Genomic DNA, 23,523 nt, shown 5'->3' with positions numbered 1-23,523 from the left:
TTATTTTCACATAATAGAGTGGCATTTTGAAAATAATTATTGTCTTAATTATACTTTTTCCAAATGTTATCAATTTCTAACATTATGAATCTCAAAATGTCCATTATTAGTGTGATTACAGGTTAAAAACATAATTTCTGTGACAATTGACCAATATATGTAGCCTTAAGGATAGTTCCAATCTGGTAAAATTTTAATTTTTTAAATTGATAACAGTAACTTCAAGTGTCTTAATTTTGAAATCAAAAAATTTTTTTTATCACTAAGCATATTAAATCCCAGTGTTAAATGATATTTGATGTTCTGCAAAAAAGTAAGTTGAAAGCTTCAGAAATTAAAGCAAGAAAGTAGCAGCTCTGGGCCTCTTAGCCTTTTCTTTGTTTGACTGTTAGAAAGTTCCTGATCTGTATGATACCACTTGTAATGAGCCACTCCTTGCTTTTCTAAAGAAAACTTTTAATGGTGATTTTCAGCACAGACTAAAGTATAACTTGCTGTATCTTAGGCAAACAAAATATTCTGTGAACTATATTGTAAACTTTATGATCTGGTATTTTAATGGTTGGTAGTAGGAAACACACAGTTTTAGCAGGATGATTCAGTCTAAAGGTGTAGTGTGCCAGACATATGCTCTTCAAAGGAAAACATAACTTGCAGCTTATATGGGCCATCAGATGTTTCCTTTAGTTGTTACATTTTATTTTTTGGTTTGTTTTTGTTTGTTTGCTTTTAAGGACTTTTCTATCACAGAAAAATCATGCATAAAATTCTGAGATTGTAGATTGACAAACCAGAATGCTTATAGTTAAGATAATAGAATAAATAAAGAGGAAGACAGCCATTCATCCAGATAATTTTAGTGTTGGAGATAGCTGAAGTAGATAATTCTGTCCCTTTCCTTTCATTTGTGTGTGTATGTTTCTTGCTTGATTTATCTGAGCACTTGGCAACGTTTATCTCACATTAGTTGTATTAAAATAGCTATCAAAGTTATACTAGATAATTGAAAATAACAACTGAAGTTTTGTTTTGTCTTTGGTAAATTTGGAAAGGAAAATATGTGGCAACAGATATTTATATATAGTTAGTGTAAATATTAAAAAGGTGGTACATTGTCTTAAGATCTAGATTTATATTTAGCAATTTGGTTTTTAAAAACTTCCTTCCCAAAAAAAGAGAACTTGTTTTAGAGTATGAAATTTTATGGCATGTTTTCTGGATCAGGTTAATTTATTTTAATTAGATTATAATAGGAAGAGTAATTTATTACTACTATTTTTGCTGACATACAGAAAAATCATTCTTTTCTTACTTTTTCAGTTGTCTACTTAGCAGTCCTTTGTATTAGATTCTATTAAAATTGCTAGTATAGTTCCTGTCTTTTGACTGGACCCTAGCTGATATGATACAGACACATATGGATTAATGTCAGATACAAGCCTTGTAAAAAAAAAAAATCTTTGCATTATGAAATATATTGAGTCATCACTAGCATTCATTAGCAAATTAAGAATTTCTTCCATGGAAAGATCAGTATTCTCTAAAATACTATGTTTATAATGCCTTTGGGTAGTGACAACTTCAAATCTTATTTTGCTCTTTTTTTTTTTCGATATGTTTATCAGGTTAGAGCACTTATTTTCCATCAACTCAACAACTGAGAAACAAGATAGTAGTAGTGTTGACTGGAGGCAAAAAAAAATTGTTGGTATTTTAGAAGTGTTTTCTGGGGAGAAAAGACTGGTTATTTTGAGATACTGGTATGGTGTTTCTGTCTCTATAAAAAACATACTGGTGCCAGGCGAAGTGGCTCATGCCTATAATCCCAGCACTTTGGGAGGCTGAGGTGGGTGGATCACAAGGTCAGGAGATCAAGACCATCCTGGCCAACATAATGAAACCCTGTCTCTACTGAATATACAAAAATTAACTGGGCATGGTGGCAAGTGCCTGTAATCCCAGCTACTCAGGAGGCTGAGGCAGGAGAATCACTTGAACCAGGGAGGTGGAGGTTGCAGTGAGCTGAGATTACACCATTGCCCTCCAGCATGGCAACAGAGAAAACTCCGTCTCAAAAAAAAAAAAAAATGCGAGTACCCCCTACAGGGATGTGTAATCCCGGACACTGAAGTTTGACTAAGGTGTGTTTCTATCTACTTTTTTAAAAAAAAAAAAAAGAAAAAAACCCCCCCCCCCCCCCCCGCAAAAAAAAAGGGGGAAAGGAGAAAGAAAAGAAAAAAGAAAAAGAAGACGTACCCCAAAGGATTAACACCTATTTATTTACAACTTACAACTTAAAAAAAAAAATAGATGTGTTGCTAACTTTTAACTTGGTTTAGTAGATTTAAAAAGAAATGCTGTAAATATGGAATTTCCTCTTGAATTTTCAACATTTACTAGGTTTTAATAAGATTTTACCATATGGCCATTATAAAAGAATGCTACAGGAATGCTATTTGTAGAAAAATCAGTTGTGTAATTGTACAGTCCTTTTTTTACTCATCCTTGGTTATTTATGTAGCTTAATTTTGTTTTTCAGAACTAGAATTAGTTTTTAATTATTGGGGGAAATGAAGAACTAATTATTTGCAGTTTACCTAGAGACAGGTTATTAAAAAATCTTTGAAATACAAAAAAAGCCTGCTTAGGCTGTATATGTAGTTACACAAATTTAATAATTCATATCCTGCTTTCCTTACCCAGTTTCACATCAATAAGATAATGCAACATTTTAACTTTTTCTCCCTGTTCTACTTTCGAATTTATGACATAGGAAACAACAATACTTTCAATATTTATGCATACTTGTCTTGCATTTGTATCACCTTTTATCTGTATTTTGGCTAGATAATGAATAACTGGATTGAGAAAAGAGATGTGTTCTGCTACTTTAAATATCTTTGAGTCTACCTTATCTCTACCCTGAAAAGCTCAATATCATTTCTGTTCTGCAGTATTCCTCCTCTCAGACTCCCTAGTGTGACCTTAACTAAATGTCAAGTATAACTTGCTGTTCACTATTAATAAATAACTGGAGATTAAATTAAATAATGCTTATATTTTGTTATATTCCCCATAGTTAACCTAAACATCTCATTCTGCCCCTACATCCCGCTGTCCTACCCCACCATCACCCTGCCCTACCCCATTCATTTGACATGTTTGAGCTTAAATGCATCTAAACTCTCTTTTAACCCCTTTGGATATTTAGCTAATGTATAGTAAAATATCCAAAAGTGTAGAGTGACTGTGCCACAGTTTACTTGGGACTGAGGAGTTCCTAGTTACAGAACTTTCTATATAAAACTAGACCTCCGGGTATGCTGATGCACTATGTGTTATAATAGTTGAATAGGAAGTCATTTCCAAAGTCTTGTCTTTTATCCCTTACTTTTTTTTTTTTTTTTTTTGTGAGACAGAGTCTCACTCTGTCAGCCAGGCTATAGTGCAGTGGCATGATCTCAGATCACTGCAACCTCCACTTCCTGGGTTCAAGCGATTCTCATGCCTCAGCCTCCCGAGTAGCTGGGACTACAGACGTGTGCCACCATGCCCAGCTAATTTTTGTATTTTTAGTACAGATGAGGTTTCACCATGTTGGCCGGGCTGGTCTCGAACTCCTGACCTCAAGTGATCAGCCCGCCTTGACCTCCCAAAGTGCTGTGATTGTAGGTGTGAGCCACCATGCCTGACCCCCCTTAAACTATTCTTTCTCAGCTAGAAGTAGGAGTGATATTCAAATATAAAGGCTAATTTAAGGTTGAAATGATATCCCTGGAAAGAAAACCTGAAGTAGAAGGAACTGCCAAAGCAGGGAACATAGCGTTTAGGAGTTAGGCCATCAGTGGCTCTTGTTTTCTTGAATACTAATATATTAATATTTACCATGTTTCTCATGAATGAGTAATATGAACCTGGATGGTGTACTAAAACATAGAAACTCTACTTTTTGATTTCAAGAATCTTATATAGGGTCAAGATAGCTGATGTGTAAAATTTTATCTATTGTTTACAACACTGTTGTGTTTAACTGTTTTAGGCAATGATTCATGTGAATACCTTCTCTCAAGTGGCAGATTTCTTGGAGAGAAAGTTTGGCAGCCTCATAGTTGTATGATGCATAAATACAAAATCAGGTAACATTTCTTCATTTTGTTGTTTGCTTTCTTTTTTAGGATGGGTCTTAATATGTAGTGGAGAAGGGGTTGGTGAAACAGTACTTTTCTTCTTTATGTTAGGGTGGAAACTTGCTGACTGACGGTAGGGTTGATTGCAAATGAAGATTTCACTGCCCCCAAGGTTTTAGGGAAGGGCTTTGGCCAACCTGCTTTGTCTCAGGTGAAAGATAACCAGGGCTAACTCAATAATCCTTGAGCAAAAGTCTTTTACCCTGGCACCTGCTGGATACTTACGGAGTTATTGTAAGGATTAAGAGATAGTAAATATAAAGCACCTAATACAGTTAGAGTACATCTTAAATATGTAATGAATCGAGCTATTACAGAGAGTTAACTGATCATAAGTACATGGAGTGGTAAGTTAAACCTGGCCACCTGCTTATAAAGCAATATAATGGTACGTGTAACAATCCGGTACAATTTTCTTCAAAAACCATGTGCTTCAAAATGCCAATATGGCTGATTTTACTTATTTTAATTAATTTTTCTCTGTTGATTTCAGTGAAGCAAAGAACTGCCTTGTAGATAAACATATTGCATTTATTGGAGATTCCAGAATTCGTCAATTGTTTTATTCTTTTGTAAAAATAATTAATCCCCAGTTCAAAGAAGAAGGAAATAAGGTAAAACTTGTCTATTCCCTTCTGTAGAGTGTTTTAGAAGTTAACCAACTGAATAGTTATAGGAGGAATGTGTCTCTCCAGATTGAGTGGGAGCTGAAAAAATTTTACTTTGATTTTTCAGAAAGGTTGGGGGAAAAGAGAGATAGATGACTTGCTTTAATGAGAAAGATGAAAAAAAAAAGTGATAGCTAAAACACAAGCTTGTTTTGTTTATTTTATTTTTTATTTATTTATTTTTTGTGTGACGGAGTCTCACTCTGTCTCCAGGCTGGAGTGCATTGATGTGATCTTGGCTCACTGCAACCTCCAACTCTGGTTCAAGCAACTCTCCTGCCTCAGCCTCCCGAGTAGCTGGGATTATAGAAATGTGCCACCATATCCAGCTAATTTTTGTATTTTTAGTAGAGACAGAGTTTCACCAGGTTAGCCAGGATGATCTCGATCTCCTGACCTCGTGATCCACCCACCTCAGCCTCCCAAAGAGCTAGGATTACAGGCGTGAGCCAGCACTCCCAGCCTGTCAAGCTTTTAATTGTGATAACCTAAACTTTTAGTTTTCAGAAATAATAAATTCTTACCATGGAAGAACTTTTCAATTTCCTTAGAAAGAAGACAAAGAGAAAATATCATCCCTTATTCTCTTGTTAGTATTTTTCCATACTTCTTTTTTCATCTTTTTTTTAAAAAAGTAAAAACATACTAGTAATCTTTTAGTATGTGCAAGTTTATATCTTGCTTTTTTCTTCACCGCTTATTCACCATTATAAATCAACTTAAATATTTTCTTAATGGTAACATATTATTGGGTGGATGTAATGTCATTTTATATAATTTTCTAATTTTTAAAGTTTTTTATAGTTTTCTAATTTTTTGCAGTTAAGGGACATTTTAAATTCTTTGTGTGAAAACTTTGCTTTTTAAATTATTTCCTTAGGATGGAATCTCTAAAATTCAAATATTAGGTTAAAGAACATAAACATTTAAAAATTATTAATTATGCTGTAAAATTCTTTCCATTTATACTAATTATCAATATATGTTGGGGCCTAATTTTCTGCAAACTTTCTGGCATTGGGTGATCATGCTGCAAATTAAAACAGCAATGCAATAAATTTCTGCTATTGATTTTGTTAGAAAATTTCTCATTAAAAATATAACTTGAAAAAAAAAAAAGAAAAACAAAAAAATATTACTGAAAACTAACAAGGATTAATTTCTATATATTAATTAATTAGTTCATTACTTTTTGGTTAAGTATGTCATTATATCCTCTGTTTATACCTTTTTAAGTGATCCCAGATTCTAATCATTGTCTTCAAACACCATGTGATTGGGAGAGGGAAGTAACAAAGGGGAGAAAGTAGAGTACAACAAAATTTAGAATTGTGAGGGGAGTAGCTCATGAATTTATAAAAATCTGCCTGTGGTAAAGAGCTGAAAACTTAGAGGCTTCACAGCTAAGTAGTTATTAACATACTGATGATACCAGGTCCAAAACCTTTAGCAGCTATTCTATGTAAGAATGAGAATAATGGAAACAAACGATTAAGTCAACTTTCCATTTTATTTGCTACTATCTGTATTTTTCATTTGCATTTATACATACGAAATTATAGAGAAGTTTCAGAACTATTTAACATCAAATTATTACAAAAGTGAAAAAATTTGATAAGCTTTTATTATTCTTTTTAATACTTAACAAATTCTTTAATACAGATGAGGTCTCACTGTGTTGCCCAAGGTTGTCTCAAACTTCTGAGGTCAAGCAATTTCTTCCACCTTGACCTCCTAAAGTGCTCGAATTACAGGTGCGAGCCACTGTGCCTAGCCTTTAGTAAACTTTTAAAAAGTAGAGAGATTTCTGATTACTACGAAGGTTTTAGTATTTCTTGGCTTAAAATTGCATGACTTTCTAAAAATTTGAATAATGGATTTGACAACAAGTAGTTGAAAAAAAGCTATAATGGTTTAGTCTGCAGCAAAAGTAGATATAATATAGTACATTGTTTCTGAGCCCTAGTTATAACACTTCGGTTTCCAGTTTTTATAGTCTAGGGTGGCCAGTTATTTCCAAGATTATCAAACAAGATATCAGGCAAGATAAATTTTAATTTATATGCATTTAAAAAGAAACAAAATAAAGATAATGTGTTCCAATCTTAAAGAGACAGTTATCAAGAAAATATTTATTTCAAACTGCGAATGGAACATTTGCCAAATCATATATTACCTTGTCTCTGCACACTTTGAGAACAGAAATTGCATATCATCATTATTATTTTTTAATATATTTCTTGTGCCTAGCAGAATCTGGCATATTTTATAAAAGCTTATTAATTTTATTTAAAGCCTGGTGTGGGTATGTCTGGTTAGAATAGGAATATTGAAGATAATTCTTTGTTCGAATTTGATTTCTGTGTTGAGGCATTTTTTAGGAAAAAAAAAAAAAAAAACTGAATTTTTTCAAATTATGCTTTGTGAAAACTAGTTCTGTGAGAAGCACTGGTCAAATGAATTTGGGTAGAGCAAGATATTATATCTCCCTCTTAGATGATTTTAATTTAGGCTGGGATGTTAAAAACTTGAGAAGTTTTACAGTAAAGAAACCCATTTTGTGTTGCTTCCAGCCATAGAGCAGGCTAGATACCCTAGGGGCTTCTTTTACTTCAAACCAACTAGAGCCTAGGTTTAAAAATATACTGTTGATGGGCTGGGCACAGTGGCTTACGCCTGTTATCCCAGCACTTTGGGAGGCTGATGCAGGTGGATCACGGGGTCAAGTGATCAAGACCATCCTGCCCGACATGGTGAAACCCCTTCTCTATTAAAAATACAAAAATTAGCTGCACATGGTGGCACGCGCTGTAGTCTCAGCTACTGAGGAGGCTGAGACAGGAGAATCGCTTGAACCAGGGAGTCAGAGGTTGCAGTGAGCTGAGATCGTGCCACTGCACTCCAGCCTGGTGACAGAGTGAGACTGTCTCAAAAAAAAAAGAGAAAAAAAAAAAGAGTAGCAGCATTGAAGTTCTGAAAGTAAGTTTGAACCTAGAATTGTATACTTGGGATTAAAATTTCTGTGTCCTTGAAATGTAATATAGGACATTCTCAGATATATAAAAATGATGAGGATTTACTACAAAATAGACTTAACACTAAGGGAATTTCTAAAGGGTAAATATCAGGAATGAGGGAAATGTTCAGAAAAAATTATCTGAAATATAAGAAGCAAAGGTTTAAGAAAATAGTAAACATGTATATAAATCTAAACAATGTTTGTATAAAATAATATTATCTTTTGCACTTAGTGAAAAGACAGAACTAAAGAACTGGCTAAGTCAGAAGTAAATGATGACAAAGTGTTCTAATATACTCTATATTCTCTGTGTTTCTCTAAAACTTAAAGATGTACAGTAAAACTTCAAGAATAAGGATTGAAAAAATAGAATTAGGATGTATGAATTTCAACCAGAAGTATAAAAAATATTAAGCCCAAACCAAACTCATCTAATACCAAATATGTATATTTATACGCACATGCATACACACGCATGTACCCATACACATATATATGATATGCATACACACACACATATGTCCATGTAAAAAGCTGTTTAACATATACATATATGAGAAAGCTATGTCTATGTGGCAGGGATAGAAATTAAAAAGTGAGATGGCAGAAACATTTATAATCAAAATAAATGCAAGTAGCCTAAACTTGTAAGCTAAACACAGATTTTCAGATTGCTCTTAAAAAGAACTTTCTACAACTTAAAAAGACATATTCAAAATAAAAAGGACATGGAAAGGTTTTAATTAGAAATGAAAAAAGATTCATTCGATAAATACTAAAGAAAGTTGAGCCATATTAGTATAAGACAAAATAGATTTTAAGGCAAAAGCATTTTCAGGGATACAGAAAGTCACTTTCTAATGACAAAGAGTTCAGATCACTAAGATTTTAAACTTACAGACATCTAGTAAAGTAGCCTTAAAATTTATAAAGCAAAAATATAACTACAAGGAGAAATTGGCAAATTCTCACTCATAGTGGGAGAATTGCATACTGCTCTCAATTAATGGTAGGATAAGCAAATTAAACTAGTAAACATATAGTAGACCATTAACATGCTTGATTCTACAAGCTTATAGCTCAAAAATTTAGTAAATACGCTTCAAAATCGGGAATATATTTTTTGAAGCACACATGGAGCTTTTTAATTTTTAACAATGTATTACACCATTAAGCAAGTTCCAACAATATCAGAGAATTCGTGTTATTCTTTCTTTAAGGTAAGTTACTTTCTATCAAACTTAACTGATAAAAATTCTAGGAGCCTACAGTAAATGTTCTTAATGGTGAAATGTCAGACATATTTTCATTAAAATCAGTAAAAAGACAAGGATGTTCAATACTGCTCCTTCTATTCAACTTTGTATTAGAGATTCTAGCCAAAAAAGATAATTTAAAGATAAAAGGATTAGAAAGAAATAAACTTAGGAGTTCATATGATACAGTTCTCTATGTGGAAAATCCCAAAGGATTTATAGAAAATTTACTAGGAATAATAAATATTTTAACAAGGTAGCTGATTATAAGATGTACATACAAAAATTGTGATACCTCAACAAAGCTTTTAAAAATTAATGCATATCTGCATGCCAACAATGTAGAGTTCTAAAGGCTTTTAAAATATACCATGTGCAATGGTAATGACAACAACTATATGTTACATAGGAATAAACAGCAAATGTGGAAGATCTGTATGCAGAAAAGCCATAAAAATTTATTTTAAGACAGTTTGAAATGACATAATTAGATGGAATATAATATACTGTTTTCTTGGATAGCAAGACTCAGTATTTTGAAGATGTTAGTCCCAAAGTGATCTGTAGGTTCAGTGTAATTCCAATAAAATCCTAACAGAATTTGTTGCGAAACTTTACTAATGAATTCTAAGTTTTTTTATAGAGGGGCAGCAGACCAAGAATAACCACAACAAATCTGAAGAACAAAGTGAAAAGGATTTGTTCTACAATATCAAGATTTAATTTTACCCTATAGTAATTAAAACAGTAGGGTACTGGTGTAGAGTTAAACGAAGAAACCAATGGAATAGAATATAGAGCCCTAAAATAGAAACATGCATATACAATGACTTTAAAAGTAACAGAAATGGGCCGGGCGCGGTGGCTCAAGCCTGTAATCCCAGCACTGTGGGAGGCCGAGGCGGGTGGATCACGAGGTCAAGAGATCGAGACCATCCTGGTCAACATGGTGAAACCCCGTCTCTACTAAAAATACAAAAAATTAGCTGGGCATGGTGGTGTGTGCCTATAATCCCAGCTAGTCAGGAGGCTGAGGCAGGAGAATTGCCTGAACCCAGGAGGCTGAGGCGGTGAGGCGAGATGGCGCCATTGCACTCCAGCCTGGGTAACAAGAGCGAAACTCCGTCTCAAAAAAAAAAAAAAAAAAAAAAAAAGTAACAGAAATGCCATGGAAGATCACTGGGGAAAGGAAGGTCTATTCAATTAATGGTGCTAAGGCAATTTGCACATGGAAAAAATTGAAATTGGATTCCTACCTCACACCATTGAGTGAAATCATTTCTAGATGGATGAGTTTAAACTTAAATATGAAAGTAAAAATTTTGAAACCTTTAGAAATAGAAATAAAATGTAGGCAAATATGTTTATTACCTCAAGATAGGGAACTATCTCTCACATAAGAGACAAAAAGTGCTAACCATAAAAGATAAATTCACATACCTTAAGATAAAGAGTATCTGTTCACCGAAAGATACCTTAAAGAAAAAAGTTAAACTACAAACTGAGAGAAGATATTTACATTTTTTCAACAAATATCAGAAACTGCAAATTAATGAAGAAGATAACCCAGTAGACAAAAGGTAGGTGTCAGGGAGCATGGCCAGGCATTTTACTGAAGTGGAAGTGAGACTTTTTTATACCTATAATAATGACAAAAATTAAATCTGACAATGGCAAGAAATATGAAAACAGACCAGATACATTAGGCTGTGTACCAGTAGATGCCTTAGAAACTGTTAGTGGGAGTGTAAATTCTTACAAACACTCCAGAAAATAATTGCATTATTATTTGAGGGTGAACATTTTTATGGCCTATGGATCTATGAAACAATTAGGGAAGTTCTTACTCTTTTTGTTAAGAGACATGTCCAAGAAGATAACCATTAGTGCTGTTTATAATCAGATAGTGATATATTGTGTCAAGTGATCTGTACTCTAAAAAATAGTAACTATGATAATTGATATCAATAAAAATTATATTGATAAAATAAAGTGACTGATATGTACAAGTTTTTAAAAGCTAGGGAATGTTCTAGATTTTGAGACTAAGATGTGACAACTAAATGTAACACTTGATTTTAATTGGATTGTAGGTTAAAATGTAAGAGCTGTAGAAAGTATATTCTTGGGAAATCGGAAAAAATTGAATATGGGCTGTATATAAAATGAGATAATATTTTATCAGTGTCAAATTTTTTATGTAAGAATGTTCTTAGGGATTATGTGCTCAGAGATATATGTTTACGTATTTAAGGGTGAAATGTTATGACTTCTGTAATGTGCTTTCACATAGTTCAGCAAAAGAGAAAAACTATAGAGTATGTACATGCCGAGAGGGAGAAAGGTGAAGCTGATACAGGAAATGTTAATTGGTAAAGGATTTTGGGTATTTATTTAATTCTGTCAGCTTTGCTGTAAGATTGAAAATTTTTAAAATTAAAAACTACAGAGAAAGCCAACAACACTAAACAATATATCATTTAAAGATGCATATTTATGTGACAAAAACTATACAAAGGTTTTAAAAACAAAGCATAAACACAAAATCAGGAGAGTGGTTTACTTTGGGTGAAGCAGGGAATTAAGATAGGGAGAGAACCACATAGGTGGTTCATTGTGTTGGCAGTGCTCTAATTTGTATAATGGATTCATGTGTTTATTAGTTCTACTGTGCTTTGTGATTTTCGTATATGTGACTTTTGTATATATCAAATGTTATATTGAAAAAGGAAGAAGAAGTAGATCGAGTTGCATTAACTACGCTATGCCAAGTAAGACAAAGTTCATGACATTATTTCTCTGAGGACAAATTTTTAGAAGGTTGAGGACAGGGTAGAAGGAGGAAAACACCTGTGTGATTTTGTTTGACCCAGTATATCCCAAATTTATTTGATCAAAGAAACTTACCCTAAAGTTTCATTGAATTGATAGTCTCAAGACTCCTTTTGGAAAGTGAAGTTTTAGGAGCACCAACAAGAATCTAAAAAGTTAACCTGTTGGTAGAACAAATTTTATTGCATGGAGATTTCAGTATAAATACCGTTTGTCTGTTTAAATTAATGAAAACATTTCAACCTTGATTTTAGCAACAGAATTAGCTTCCTATTGACCACCCTTACCCCTTCCCCACCCAGATTTTTAATTCTGAAAGAAATGCCATTCTTGATGTGGAACATTTGGTTACAAGAAGTTGTAGTGTTCGCATTTCAATTTTTTCTGCAAATCAACTATTTATATACCGTTTGCAAAGTGAAACTTACAATAACCTGGAATCCTGTACATCCATTCCTGTCATTCAGGGCCTGTACTCTAGTGCACTGGTAAGAGTGGACTAGATGTTGCTGCAGCAACAAACCACTCTAACGTCTTAACAAAACAGAAGTTCTTACTTAGCTTTGCATGACCTAGGTGGGCTGGCAAGAGACATTACTCCACACAGTCATTCAGCAGTTCCTGCTACTGGAATTTTTACTGTCTTCTAGAGTACTTTGGAACATTCAGTTTCCTTAATCTGTTAAGTTAGAAACTAAAGAATTGCCTTGGGAAATTCAGCCTGGAAGTGATGTATGTTCACATTGCATTAGCTAAAACTAGCCATGTGGCTCTGTCTAACTGGAAGGGACTCAGGAAACGTAGGGGAAGAAATCCACTTCTGAGATAAATAGTAACACTAGGGCTGGGCACAGTGGCTCATACCTGTAATCCCAGCTCTTTGGGAGGCTGAGGTGGGTGAATCACTTGAGCCTAGGAGATTGAGACCAGCTGGGCAACATGGCAAAACTCCATTGCTACAAAAAATATTTTTTAAAAATTCGCCAGGCATGGCGGTGTGAGCCAGTAGTCCTAACTACTTGGGAGGCGGAGGTTGCAATGAGTCGAGATCACACCATTGTACTCCAGCCTGGGCAACAGATTGAGACTCTGTCTCAAAAAAACAACAAAACAAACAAAAAATAGTAATAATAGGACTAAGTTGGAATCCTGGCAATCTTGGCATAAAGGTAATTTATATAGGCATGTTTATGTGTCTGCTTGTTTACTGTTGAAATTTTATCTTTGAACTATGTCTTAGATGTTGAAAATCACATGTAGACAATTTAACTGGTGTCACTTTTTTTTTTATATTCTATGTTGTTTTTTTCTCTTTTATTTGTATAGATAATTGAGATTTGGTACATAATAGTAAATCAACAAAAAAATGCATAAAAATTAATCAACAAAAGCAGTTAAATGGGGTATTCATGTAAATTTTAATTTATACATTAATGTTCCTCTGTCTCCTTTTATGGCAGCATGAAAACATTCCTTTTGAAGACAAGCTTGCATCAGTTAAAGTGGTAAGTTCGTATAATAGTAAGCTAGATGTTACAATATTGAAGCTATATTCATTGGTTAATTGAACATACTAAGTGTATTCCAATGTATTCTTGAGAGTAGGTAAGAATATTAGGATAGTGGAGTAAAAGTTTGTGTGAGTTGTTTTATGTAATGGTCTCAAAATTTTATTAGGAAAGAATAATCTTGCACATGAATTTGAAACCAGTATGTGTTCTGGATTAATCCATAAAAGAATATATGAGAATTCTCTGAATTCCCAATCAGTGAGAGTTAAGTGGGGTCAAGACAAAAATGGCCTTGATTTAGTGAAGATTCCAAGTCTTCATAGTTGTCTACATGCAAATACAAGTGAGACAAGGATGGCAGAAAAGAAAAAGAGAGGCAATAGGAATGTACAGAGCAAGGAAATGAAAGTCATTTTCCTCCCTGCAAAAGTGGTGTTTTAACTGAGGCTTCAAAGATAAGAATGAGTTAGACAGGCTCAGTGGAAGAGTTTGTGAGCATTATGGACAGAATGAATAGTATGTGCAAAGTCCTAGAGAAAAAGGAGAGCGTAGAGCATTCCAGGAGCTGATTGAGAACCAAAAGGTAGAGCAAGGGTAGAAGTGGCAGAAGAAAAGACAGAAAGGACAGGTGGAGATCTTGCACCGTCTTAGCAAATTATGGGATTTTAGGTTTTATTCTCAGGGCAGTAGAAAGTCTCTGAATACTTAAGCAGGGGTGTGGCAAGATCAGATTTAAGTTTTTTAAAGATTGCTCTGGCTAAAATGTGGACAGTATGTCAGAGGAAGACAAAAGTAGTTTCAAGGAAAACTATTCTATGACTCTTGCCAAATTAATATAGGAATTGAAGATATGTTGGACAAGGTAATGTTTTACTTTTAAGTACTCTGTAAGAGAATGAATGGTGGAATTAAGAGTTTCTTTGGCCTTTTGTTTACTTCTAACATTTCTCTTTTAGGATTTTCTGTGGCATCCTGAAGTTAACGGTTCTATGAAACAGTGTATCAAAGTGTGGACTGAGGTCTGTATTTAAAAAGATAGGCTTTTCTTTTTTTTTTAAGCAACCAAATTTTAGAAGCCCACAAGCATATTTTTCTTCCCCTTTCTCCCGTGTCCTACTCTGATATTTCATACCTACCTTCTTGATAGCAACTAAACTAAACTGGGCTGGACTGATTTTAGCACTTCATAGAGAAGGGAATGTGTTCATCCAGCATCTCTGCCCCGTTACCACCGTTCTGTCCATAAGGCAGGTTATGCTTATACCACACTTTTCAGACTTAAAGTCTTCTGTTAACTGCTGTAGTTCAGCTAATTCAAACCCAGGTAGTCTTCCCAACACAATGTGTATGCTCTTGAGCATTTTTCTGTTTTTTCCTAACTCATGCCCAGATACTTGAGGAAATTTTTGTTTGTTTTTATAGCCTTTTCTCCCTTTTATTATTACATTTGTGACCCAGCAGACAGGACTAATATGCTTTAGCTCATCATGTTTGGAGATACATTAGATGTAAAGGCAATCATGATATTAACCTCAGAAAACTCCTCTAAGTTCTCACAAGTCCATTTTACAATCCCTGTAATAGTTTCCATACAACTTTTCGTCAGTCCTTTAATTAAACCTATATTCTTTCCCAGAGACATTTGTATTTGAGACAGGTAAATAATATTTAATTTTATTGACCTTGTTTTGCTTAATTAATTGCTGTGCAACAGTTTTTTGGTTTGGGATTTTTTTGTTTCCTTCACAGTAAATGTTTAGTATCACGACCACATCATACAATAAATAGGCTGTTGTAGGATCCAATGGGAACCTAGCTAGCATTTCTAATCTTGTTTCTTTGAGCGAATGTTTCCAAAAAACAAACATGTAGACAACTTCTAGAATTCAGTTTTCTGGTAAATTGAGGTGTACACCATGTTTTGTTTTTATTGATACGTTTTTAAAATGTCCAGAAGTGTAGAATAATGTTCTGTGTACATTTGAAATGATTTTAGCATATGTTTCATATTTGTGCTGGACTGAAAATATATTTATTAAAGTATTAGAAATTCACAGTTAAGTGAACATTAATACATTACAATTTGTAAGTCCTGCAAGATCACAGAAAACCTTTATAGTATTTACTAACCTGGAGATACATTACATATCCAAAATTTCAATTCTCATAAATTTGTTAAAGCTAGTTTTTGGAGCCTTAGATTCTGTTGTAAAATTTATTATGGTTGTTGAGAAAAAGAAAATATTCAATTTATTTAGATAGATGACCACATAATCACCTGAGGTTGATTAGCTGATGGATTTCATTCACTCAAGGAGCATGTGTGTATGTATTTATTTTTTACTATTTCTGTAGTAAGCTGCTAGAAGCGGAGGATTTGGAGACCCACATTTTTATTGTTTATGTACTATTGCCAGCTTTGTGCTGAGTAATAGGAATGTGGCTGGGAATTAACTTCAGTCTCAGCCCTCAAGGAATTTGCAGTCTCGTAGATGGTGACTTACTGATGAAAAACAACATAAAACGGCAAAGGCTAACACAGAATTGAGCTCAAAGGACTATGAAAGCACCATGGATAGAGGCACTTAGGATGGGAGGTGGTGAGAGTATTGCTAATGATCTAAGAAAATTTTATAGAGATGATATTTGAGAACTATGACTCAGGAACAAGATACGCTTATTAACTGGAATAGTCTTATAGAAGCCTATAGGCATAAAAGCAAAGTTGAATTGAGAGGACTCTAAGTAGGTATTCCACAGATATTTCCATATTCTAGGCACTAAACTGGACACTGTTGATACACTGGTTAACAGTATAGAGTTTCTCCCCTCAAAGAGCTTCTAGATGAATTACACATATAGATACTTAAGCAATTGCTAAAATAGGAAACATATAGGGCACAACAAACAGGATTACAGAGGATAGGCCCTAAGTGTAATTTTTTCAGGTTTTCAAAATTAGTTTTCAGATAAAGTGGTCTTGAAGGTGAGTGTGGGGAATGAGAAATGGGGTTTTTCCCTGCAAAGGAAACAACATGTGCAATGATAGTGAAGATGGAGTATAGCCTATGCAGGGAATCTCTAGCAGTTTTAGTGTGGCTGGAGCTAAAATATAAAATGCTTCTTTATGTGTGTTGGTTTTGGTTGTTCTTTTTATGTGCTTCATTTTGGAGGGAGTTGATAAGAGTTGAGGAAGCAGATACTATATTATGAATGATATTCTAACCCATATTGGGGGAGTGGATTTATTTTGTCCATTTTTTAACTACTTCTAAACACTTCAGGGTGTATTTTCTGAAAATCAGTACATTGAATTGAATACATTGTATTGAGGGTAGTGGAGAACCATTGAAAGTTTTAAACAGGTGAATGATGTGATATATTGGAGGAGTGGAAGGAAATTAGGCTAACTTGTAAAGAAACTGGCAATTTAGACATATTTCTGTAAGTGATTGGAAATCATTAAGGCTGAACTATGTGAATGGATTTGGGGAGTCTTGGTATGGATTGAGGTGATATTTAAGTTATTTGAATGGAAGAAATTGAATAGACAGAGAATTTAGAGATTAAAGAGGAGAAAGCTTGTGAAGAATGGAATTATCAAGGAGATTCTGAGAAGTGGCAGTAAAAGGAGTAGGAAGAAAAGCAAGGGAGGAAGGGTGGAAGGACTGTAAAATCACATACGGTGGAGGTAAGGATTTTATAAGGTAGATAGTCACCAGTGGCACTTTCAAAACTTGCTAAGGTAGAATCAAGCTACAGCATTTGGCAATCCAGAGTTCATTAGTGGGCTCTCAGAACAGTTTTAATGGATAGTGAAGCCCAAATTCAAAACATAAGTTGAGGCATAAATGAGAGAACGAAATTGACATAGTGAGGGCAGAATACTCTTTCAAGTAATCTGTTGGTTACAGATATGAGGTGAGACAGGGTTGAAGGAAAACTTTTTCAGGATAAGTTTAATTTAACACTTTTAGGTTGAGGGAAGGAAAGAGAGTGGAGGAGGACAAGTTTGATACTATGAGAGCTGGAGAACATAATTCATAGTTTATAGCCCCAGAAGTGAAAAGGGAGGGAATGTAGACAGAGGAAGGCATTAGCCATTGAGAAGAACAGGGACATATTTTCTTTACTTTTTTGTCAGAGGAAGATAGCTGGGGTAGTACAGATAAGTTGTAAGAATGGAGAAAGGAAGGCAAGAGGACACATGTCGGATGAATTTTATTTTCTCTATGAAGTTTGAGAATTAAACATTATGCTGAGAAGGACAAGAGAGACTGTTTAAGGAATATAAGTTTTGGGGTAACCAACAGAAATTTTGGGAATGAGAAAGCTACCTAGGGATGAGGCAAAAAAATTTTTTTCACTAAAAATTCTTTAAGAATGTAAAATGAAGCATACTAGACTGGAAATGGTCATATATCTAAAAGAAAATGGGTGTATTTTGTTATTTTTCTCTATTTTCATAGTATTTTACACTAAGAGTATATTACCTTTATAATGAAAAAGTAACTCATTTTTGTACATGGGTCAGTTTTTTGTTATTAAATTTTGTTTTAATTGTTTCTTTGTATATGATTGCAATATCAGGTCTTTGATGTGGTGATAAGTGTACTGAATTCAAAAGTCAGAAGACTTAAATTCTCACTTACCTGGCAGACCTCAGCAATATCCTGTTAGCCATTCCGAGTCTGTATCGTTGTTTTCTAAGAGATGTATAATATCATCTTGCTTACCCCACAGGGTGGCAGGAATCTATATTACAATGACATAGTTTAAGAGAAAGTACTAAGTTCCTAAGTACTATATACATGTTATACTATATATAATATATAGTTAGCTACATATATAATTGTATTATAATATATTATTGCTATATATTATAAATAGTATACAGTAGTCCCCCTTTATCCATGGTTAATATGTTCCAAGACCCCAGCATATGCCTGAAACCATAGGTGGTACCGAACGCTATGTGTACTATATTTTTTCCTATACATAAAAATGTATGATAAAGTTTAATGTATAAATTAGGCCCAGTAAGAGATTAACAGCAATGACTAATAATAAAATAGAACAATTATCACAGTATCTCAGCATCACTATTTTTGAGCTTTGGGGTCATTATTGAGTAAAATAGTGGTTACTTTAACACAAGGATTGTGATGCTGTGACAGTTGGTCTGATAACTGAGTGGCTACTAAGTGACTAATGGCCAGGTGGCATATACAGCATGATACCTTGAACAAAGAGAGGATTCACATCCTAGGAGGGACAGAGTGGAATAGCCTGAGATTTTATGATGTTACTTAGAATGGCACATAATTGAAAAATTAGAAATTATTTATTTTTGGAAGTTTCTATTTAATATTTTTGGACCTGAGTTGACCATGGGTAACTGAAACAGTGGAAACTGAATACATATGTAAGTGGGGGAAACTAATTTGTATTTGGTGAAGATTTTTAGGGATTTCTACTTGTGTTTTTCCACGTGTGGTCTTTAATAGTTACCAGTTTATTTTATTAAATATGCATTGGATTTAGCTTTCCCAGAAGATTGTTTTGGCACTGACTTTGTATTTTATTTAAAGCTTAAATTATGTACCCTGTAGGCTTCCATGATTACCTTTTAATTGACTGACATAATACACTAGAGCTTTACTCTAAGCATTTTACTCAGAGTTCAGAACAATATTAGGTCATGTTAGATTTCAGTGGTGCTTTTTTTTTTTAAGAACACCAAAGAATTAACTAATATCCAAATTTCTGTCATCCTGTATGAATATGTAGCCTTACAAGATTTTAGGCATTGGATATCTGTCTTGTTATACCAATAATAAGCAATAATAATAACAAGGAATTCTAGAAACTTCTAATACATTTAGAAGGAAGAACTTACATTTTAAGGAAAAAATTAAATGATGTTACTTGTATTAATTCTCTGAACTGGATATAATACTATGATAAAGATTTTTCTTCCTTTAGGATTCCATTGCAAAACCCCACGTGATTGTAGCAGGAGCTGCCACAGTAAGTTATTGTCTGTATTTTTACTTAATTATTTTGTTTCACATTTAAGAACATGCTAAGAAAAAGTTAATTTCTGTTCAGAATTCTTGATTGTACCTACATTTTTAATTCCCACTTCTATTATGATTAGATTGATGAATTTTAATAAAAAAACTGGAATGAACTTAGGAAACTTAGTGTTAAATATCAGTGTTTTTTATATCTAAAATTGTATTCTTCTTGAATGTTATACATAGAAAGTATAATTTGTAACAGGTTTTTCTAATTGCCTTCATATATTTCATTAAATAATTTGACTGAAGTTTATTCTAGTATTGGATGGGAAATATCTAAAATAATAACCCTTGTTACAATAGGTAAATTATATACTTTAATTGTGATAAATACTAAATTAATGCATAATTTGTACTTCTTTTTAGTGGTCCATCAAGATTCACAATGGTAGCAGTGAAGGGCTTTCTCAGTATAAAATGAACATTACCTCCATAGCACCGCTTTTAGAAAAATTGGCAAAGACTAGTGATGTTTATTGGGTCTTACAAGGTAAGGAATGAGTAATGAAAAAATGTCATTTTGTGTATAGTTTGAAGCATGGGTTTTTGTTATCTCCTGTTTCAAGAACAGAATTACTCCTTTATGAGACTTAATTTTGAAATAAGATTTGCAAGATTAGAGTACACCTGAGTTGTTTTCTCTCGTTTTTCAAATGTAAGGAACAAATTAATAAATATAAGTAAAAATAAAAAATATATCCTCTAAGGAACCTCATCAGAATGGCTATAAGAATGCATAACAAAAAGATAAGTCCTAAAGGCGAATGAGATGTGATATCTCTGATTTTTTATTTCTTACAAAACGTATATTGTGATAGGGAAATATATAGAAAAAAATTATCTATTTCATAATTTTTTTTTTGAGACAGGGTCTCACTCTCTTTCCCAGGTTGGAGTACAGTGGCACAATCTTGGCTCACTGCAACCTCCGCCCTTCAGGCTCAAGCAACCCTCCCACCTCAGCCTCCCGAGTAGCTGGGACTACAGGCGTGCACCACCATACCCAGCTAATTTTTTTGTATGTTTGGTAGAGATGGGGTTTTGCCCTGTTTCATAATATTAAAGTCATTAGAAGTAAATATCCTTCACCCTGCTTTATAATATTAAAGTCATTAGAAATAAATATACTTTTTTTTAGCAAGCAATGGATTTCTGAAAAAAATAAATAAAATATACTTTTGAATTGACAGAATATGTTTAAATTTACACCATCTAGTTTATGCTTGTAATGAAATTCTTAGTAGACATTAGCTTAACTCATTTTAGGAATTTATTAAATGTCCACTATTTAATGCCTAGCACAATGTGAAATTCCTTGGATATTTTAGCAATTCATGTTTTTTGTCAGAAATTCTTAATATTTCCAAGTTGAATGTCAAGATGAAAGGAATAAGAAAAGGGGTAGTGATGATGTGTTCCATAACCCCCATTTTATTCACAGACTCACTGCTAACCTTTCTCATACTAAAATGAGGAAAAATTAAAGTTATTTATAGTAAGTGGTAAAAGAATAGACAGACCTTGATCCTCAGTAATATTACTTTCTAATCATATGAACAAAGTTTACAGAATTAAGCAGCTACAAGAGAAAAAAAAAGATGGGCAGCTATTTTTAATTAAGCAATCTTCTATAAATCATTTTAGATTTCTTGTTACCCAGTATAACCCAGCATCCAAAAATGTTAAACTCTTAAGACATGCTGGAGCATAAAAATATTTCCCCAAATCTGTGTACATAGAGATGGGACAAAAATTCTTTAAATTTGAGAGGGATATTGCTTGACTCAAACTTGAATATACGATGGGAAATGTATTGCAAGCTTTGGGAAGCTTTATGTAAAAATGAACTGTTAGGTACCTGATATCAACTGTACTTTTAAAAACAACATGTGAATGTGGTACAGCTAACTTGCATGATCACAATTTTTACCAATAGGGATTTTTGAAATGTGTTTTTTAAAAATATGTCTCACATACAGATCCTGTTTATGAAGATCTATTAAGTGAAAATAGGAAGATGATCACTAATGAGAAGATAGATGCTTACAATGAGGCTGCAGTCAGTATTTTGAATAGTAGCACCAGAAATTCTAAATCAAATGTTAAGATGTTCAGTGTTTCCAAATTAATTGCTCAAGAAACCATCATGGAATCTTTGGATGGCTTACATCTTCCTGAATCAAGCAGAGAAACCGTAAGAAATTTTTATATATGTCAGTAGATGGAGAATATAATATCAATTGCTTATAGCCATAAGTCATTATAACATGTTTATAATTTATTTTATTGCAGTGTTAGTAACTTGTAGTTAGTTATTCTGTATAAAGATACATCTAGAAATAAATTTTGGTTTCTATCATCTAGCTGAATATATACTTAAGAGTTTTGTTATACTCTAAGAGAGAAAGAAGTTAGGGAAGAGAGGAAGTTAAACTTCATTTACTGAGTGCTAATCACTGTTATATACATTGTTTCCTAATAAGCATATATGTTCTCAGCACACTCACATTTAAAAGCTACTGCCTTTATGTTCTCCTTACCTTAAACCTTAAGCTCACAAGATTAAGCTTCAATGAAGAGTACATTTTTTAATACATAAAATAATTTTTATTATTTCCCTATAGCTCTTCTGGCCGGGCGTGGTGGTTCACACCTGTAATCCCAGCACTTTGGGAGGCCGAGGCAGATCACCTGAGGTCAGAAGTTTGAGACTACCCTGGCCAACATGGGGAAACCCCATTTCCACTAAAAATGCAAAAATTAGCTGAGTGTGGTGGCACATGCCTGTAATCTCAGATACTATGGAGGCTGAGGCAGGAGAATTGCTTGAACCTGGGAGGCAGAGGTTGCAGTGAGCCAAGATCCTGCCACTGCACTCCAGCCTGGGTGACAGAGGGAGACTCCGTCTCAAAAAAAAAAAAAAAAAAAAAAAAAGAAAGAAAAAAAGTCCTTCTAGCCCTTCTATCCTAAGCATTATTCTAAATACACAAGTATATACTGAACAAATCCAGGTTAACCCATGGAAAGGGATTTAGGTTAAATATGAAAGAAAACTACATAACTATAAATTTTCACAAACAGTGGAACAAATTAAAGTTTTTTCTCTTATAAAGCAGTGGTTCTTAACCTTTGTGAGAGTTACATAAGCCCTTTGAGTATCTGATAAAAGACAATGGTTGTTCTTCTCCTGCAGAATAATGTGTATATTTGCATATACATATGGTTCTCCATATATGTAAAAGGACCCCCTAAAAGCTAGTTGAGAACCTTACAATGGAATTTGCAGACTAATATCTGCAAGAGTGCAGGCATAAAACCACCTGCAGTGTCAGGGCTAAAAGGATGAGATTTCCTAAACACTTGATTATTTTGAATGCTTAGGCTTAAATAACGTAATCACCTGGAGTTCCACAGATGCCTAAACTATGAAGTTTTTACAAAACTAGAGTTTGACTGAACCTTCAACTAGACAGACTCTTGATAACTTTCCCAAAACGATTTTATATAATCAAACCATGATGAAAGTTCTAAGTTATATTTAACATTAGATATCTTAAAACTGTAGAATCCTAAATGGCCTATAAGCTATAATCCAAATGAAAGACATACTACAAATATTGCTAGCTAAAAACTAATAATTTTTTAGTGACAGTTATTTTATGTTGTTTTTTTCACATTTAAGCAGTAGCCTTTATCTTAAGTGTTCTGGCATCTTCTGTTTTGAAAGTCTGCTGATTAAAATTCTTTGGTCCTTGATGTCTGTCAGCATTTTTTTAACCAAAGGTCACAACCCATAATAACAACCATGAAATCGGTGTTGGAAAAAAAGGAATAGAACAGAACAATCTCAGAGTGCATTCCAAGTAGTAAGGATAGGTATTGTCCTGGGTCACATTATAAAATGTATTTTGTATTTTGGTTCACAGCCCCAGAAGTTTGAAACATCCTGAACTAGCTATTACAGATG

The 23,523-nt window shown here is 33.6% G+C and overlaps 1 protein-coding gene across 2 annotated transcripts in view; it reads left to right on the top strand.

Moving 5' to 3' along the window:
- Positions 1 to 23,523, top strand: part of CASD1 (CAS1 domain containing 1) — a 74,707-nt gene that overhangs the window by 4,285 nt on the left and 46,899 nt on the right. For both annotated transcript variants that reach the window (XM_032252940.1, XM_032252939.1), the window contains exons 2-8: positions 4,040 to 4,136; positions 4,681 to 4,801; positions 13,423 to 13,467; positions 14,430 to 14,492; positions 19,459 to 19,503; positions 19,923 to 20,046; positions 21,536 to 21,750. In XM_032252940.1, coding sequence (XP_032108831.1) covers positions 4,040 to 4,136; positions 4,681 to 4,801; positions 13,423 to 13,467; positions 14,430 to 14,492; positions 19,459 to 19,503; positions 19,923 to 20,046; positions 21,536 to 21,750 — 710 coding nt within the window. The remainder of the gene's footprint in view (positions 1 to 4,039; positions 4,137 to 4,680; positions 4,802 to 13,422; positions 13,468 to 14,429; positions 14,493 to 19,458; positions 19,504 to 19,922; positions 20,047 to 21,535; positions 21,751 to 23,523) is intronic.

This window comes from Sapajus apella, unplaced genomic scaffold (genome assembly GCF_009761245.1).
Source record: "Sapajus apella isolate SASKATOON/1434 unplaced genomic scaffold, GSC_monkey_1.0 scaffold81, whole genome shotgun sequence".
In the NCBI taxonomy this organism is placed as follows: Eukaryota; Metazoa; Chordata; class Mammalia; order Primates; family Cebidae; genus Sapajus; species Sapajus apella.
The sequence above is the reverse complement of the archived record's forward strand: the minus strand, read 5'-3'. Positions and strand labels throughout refer to the sequence as shown.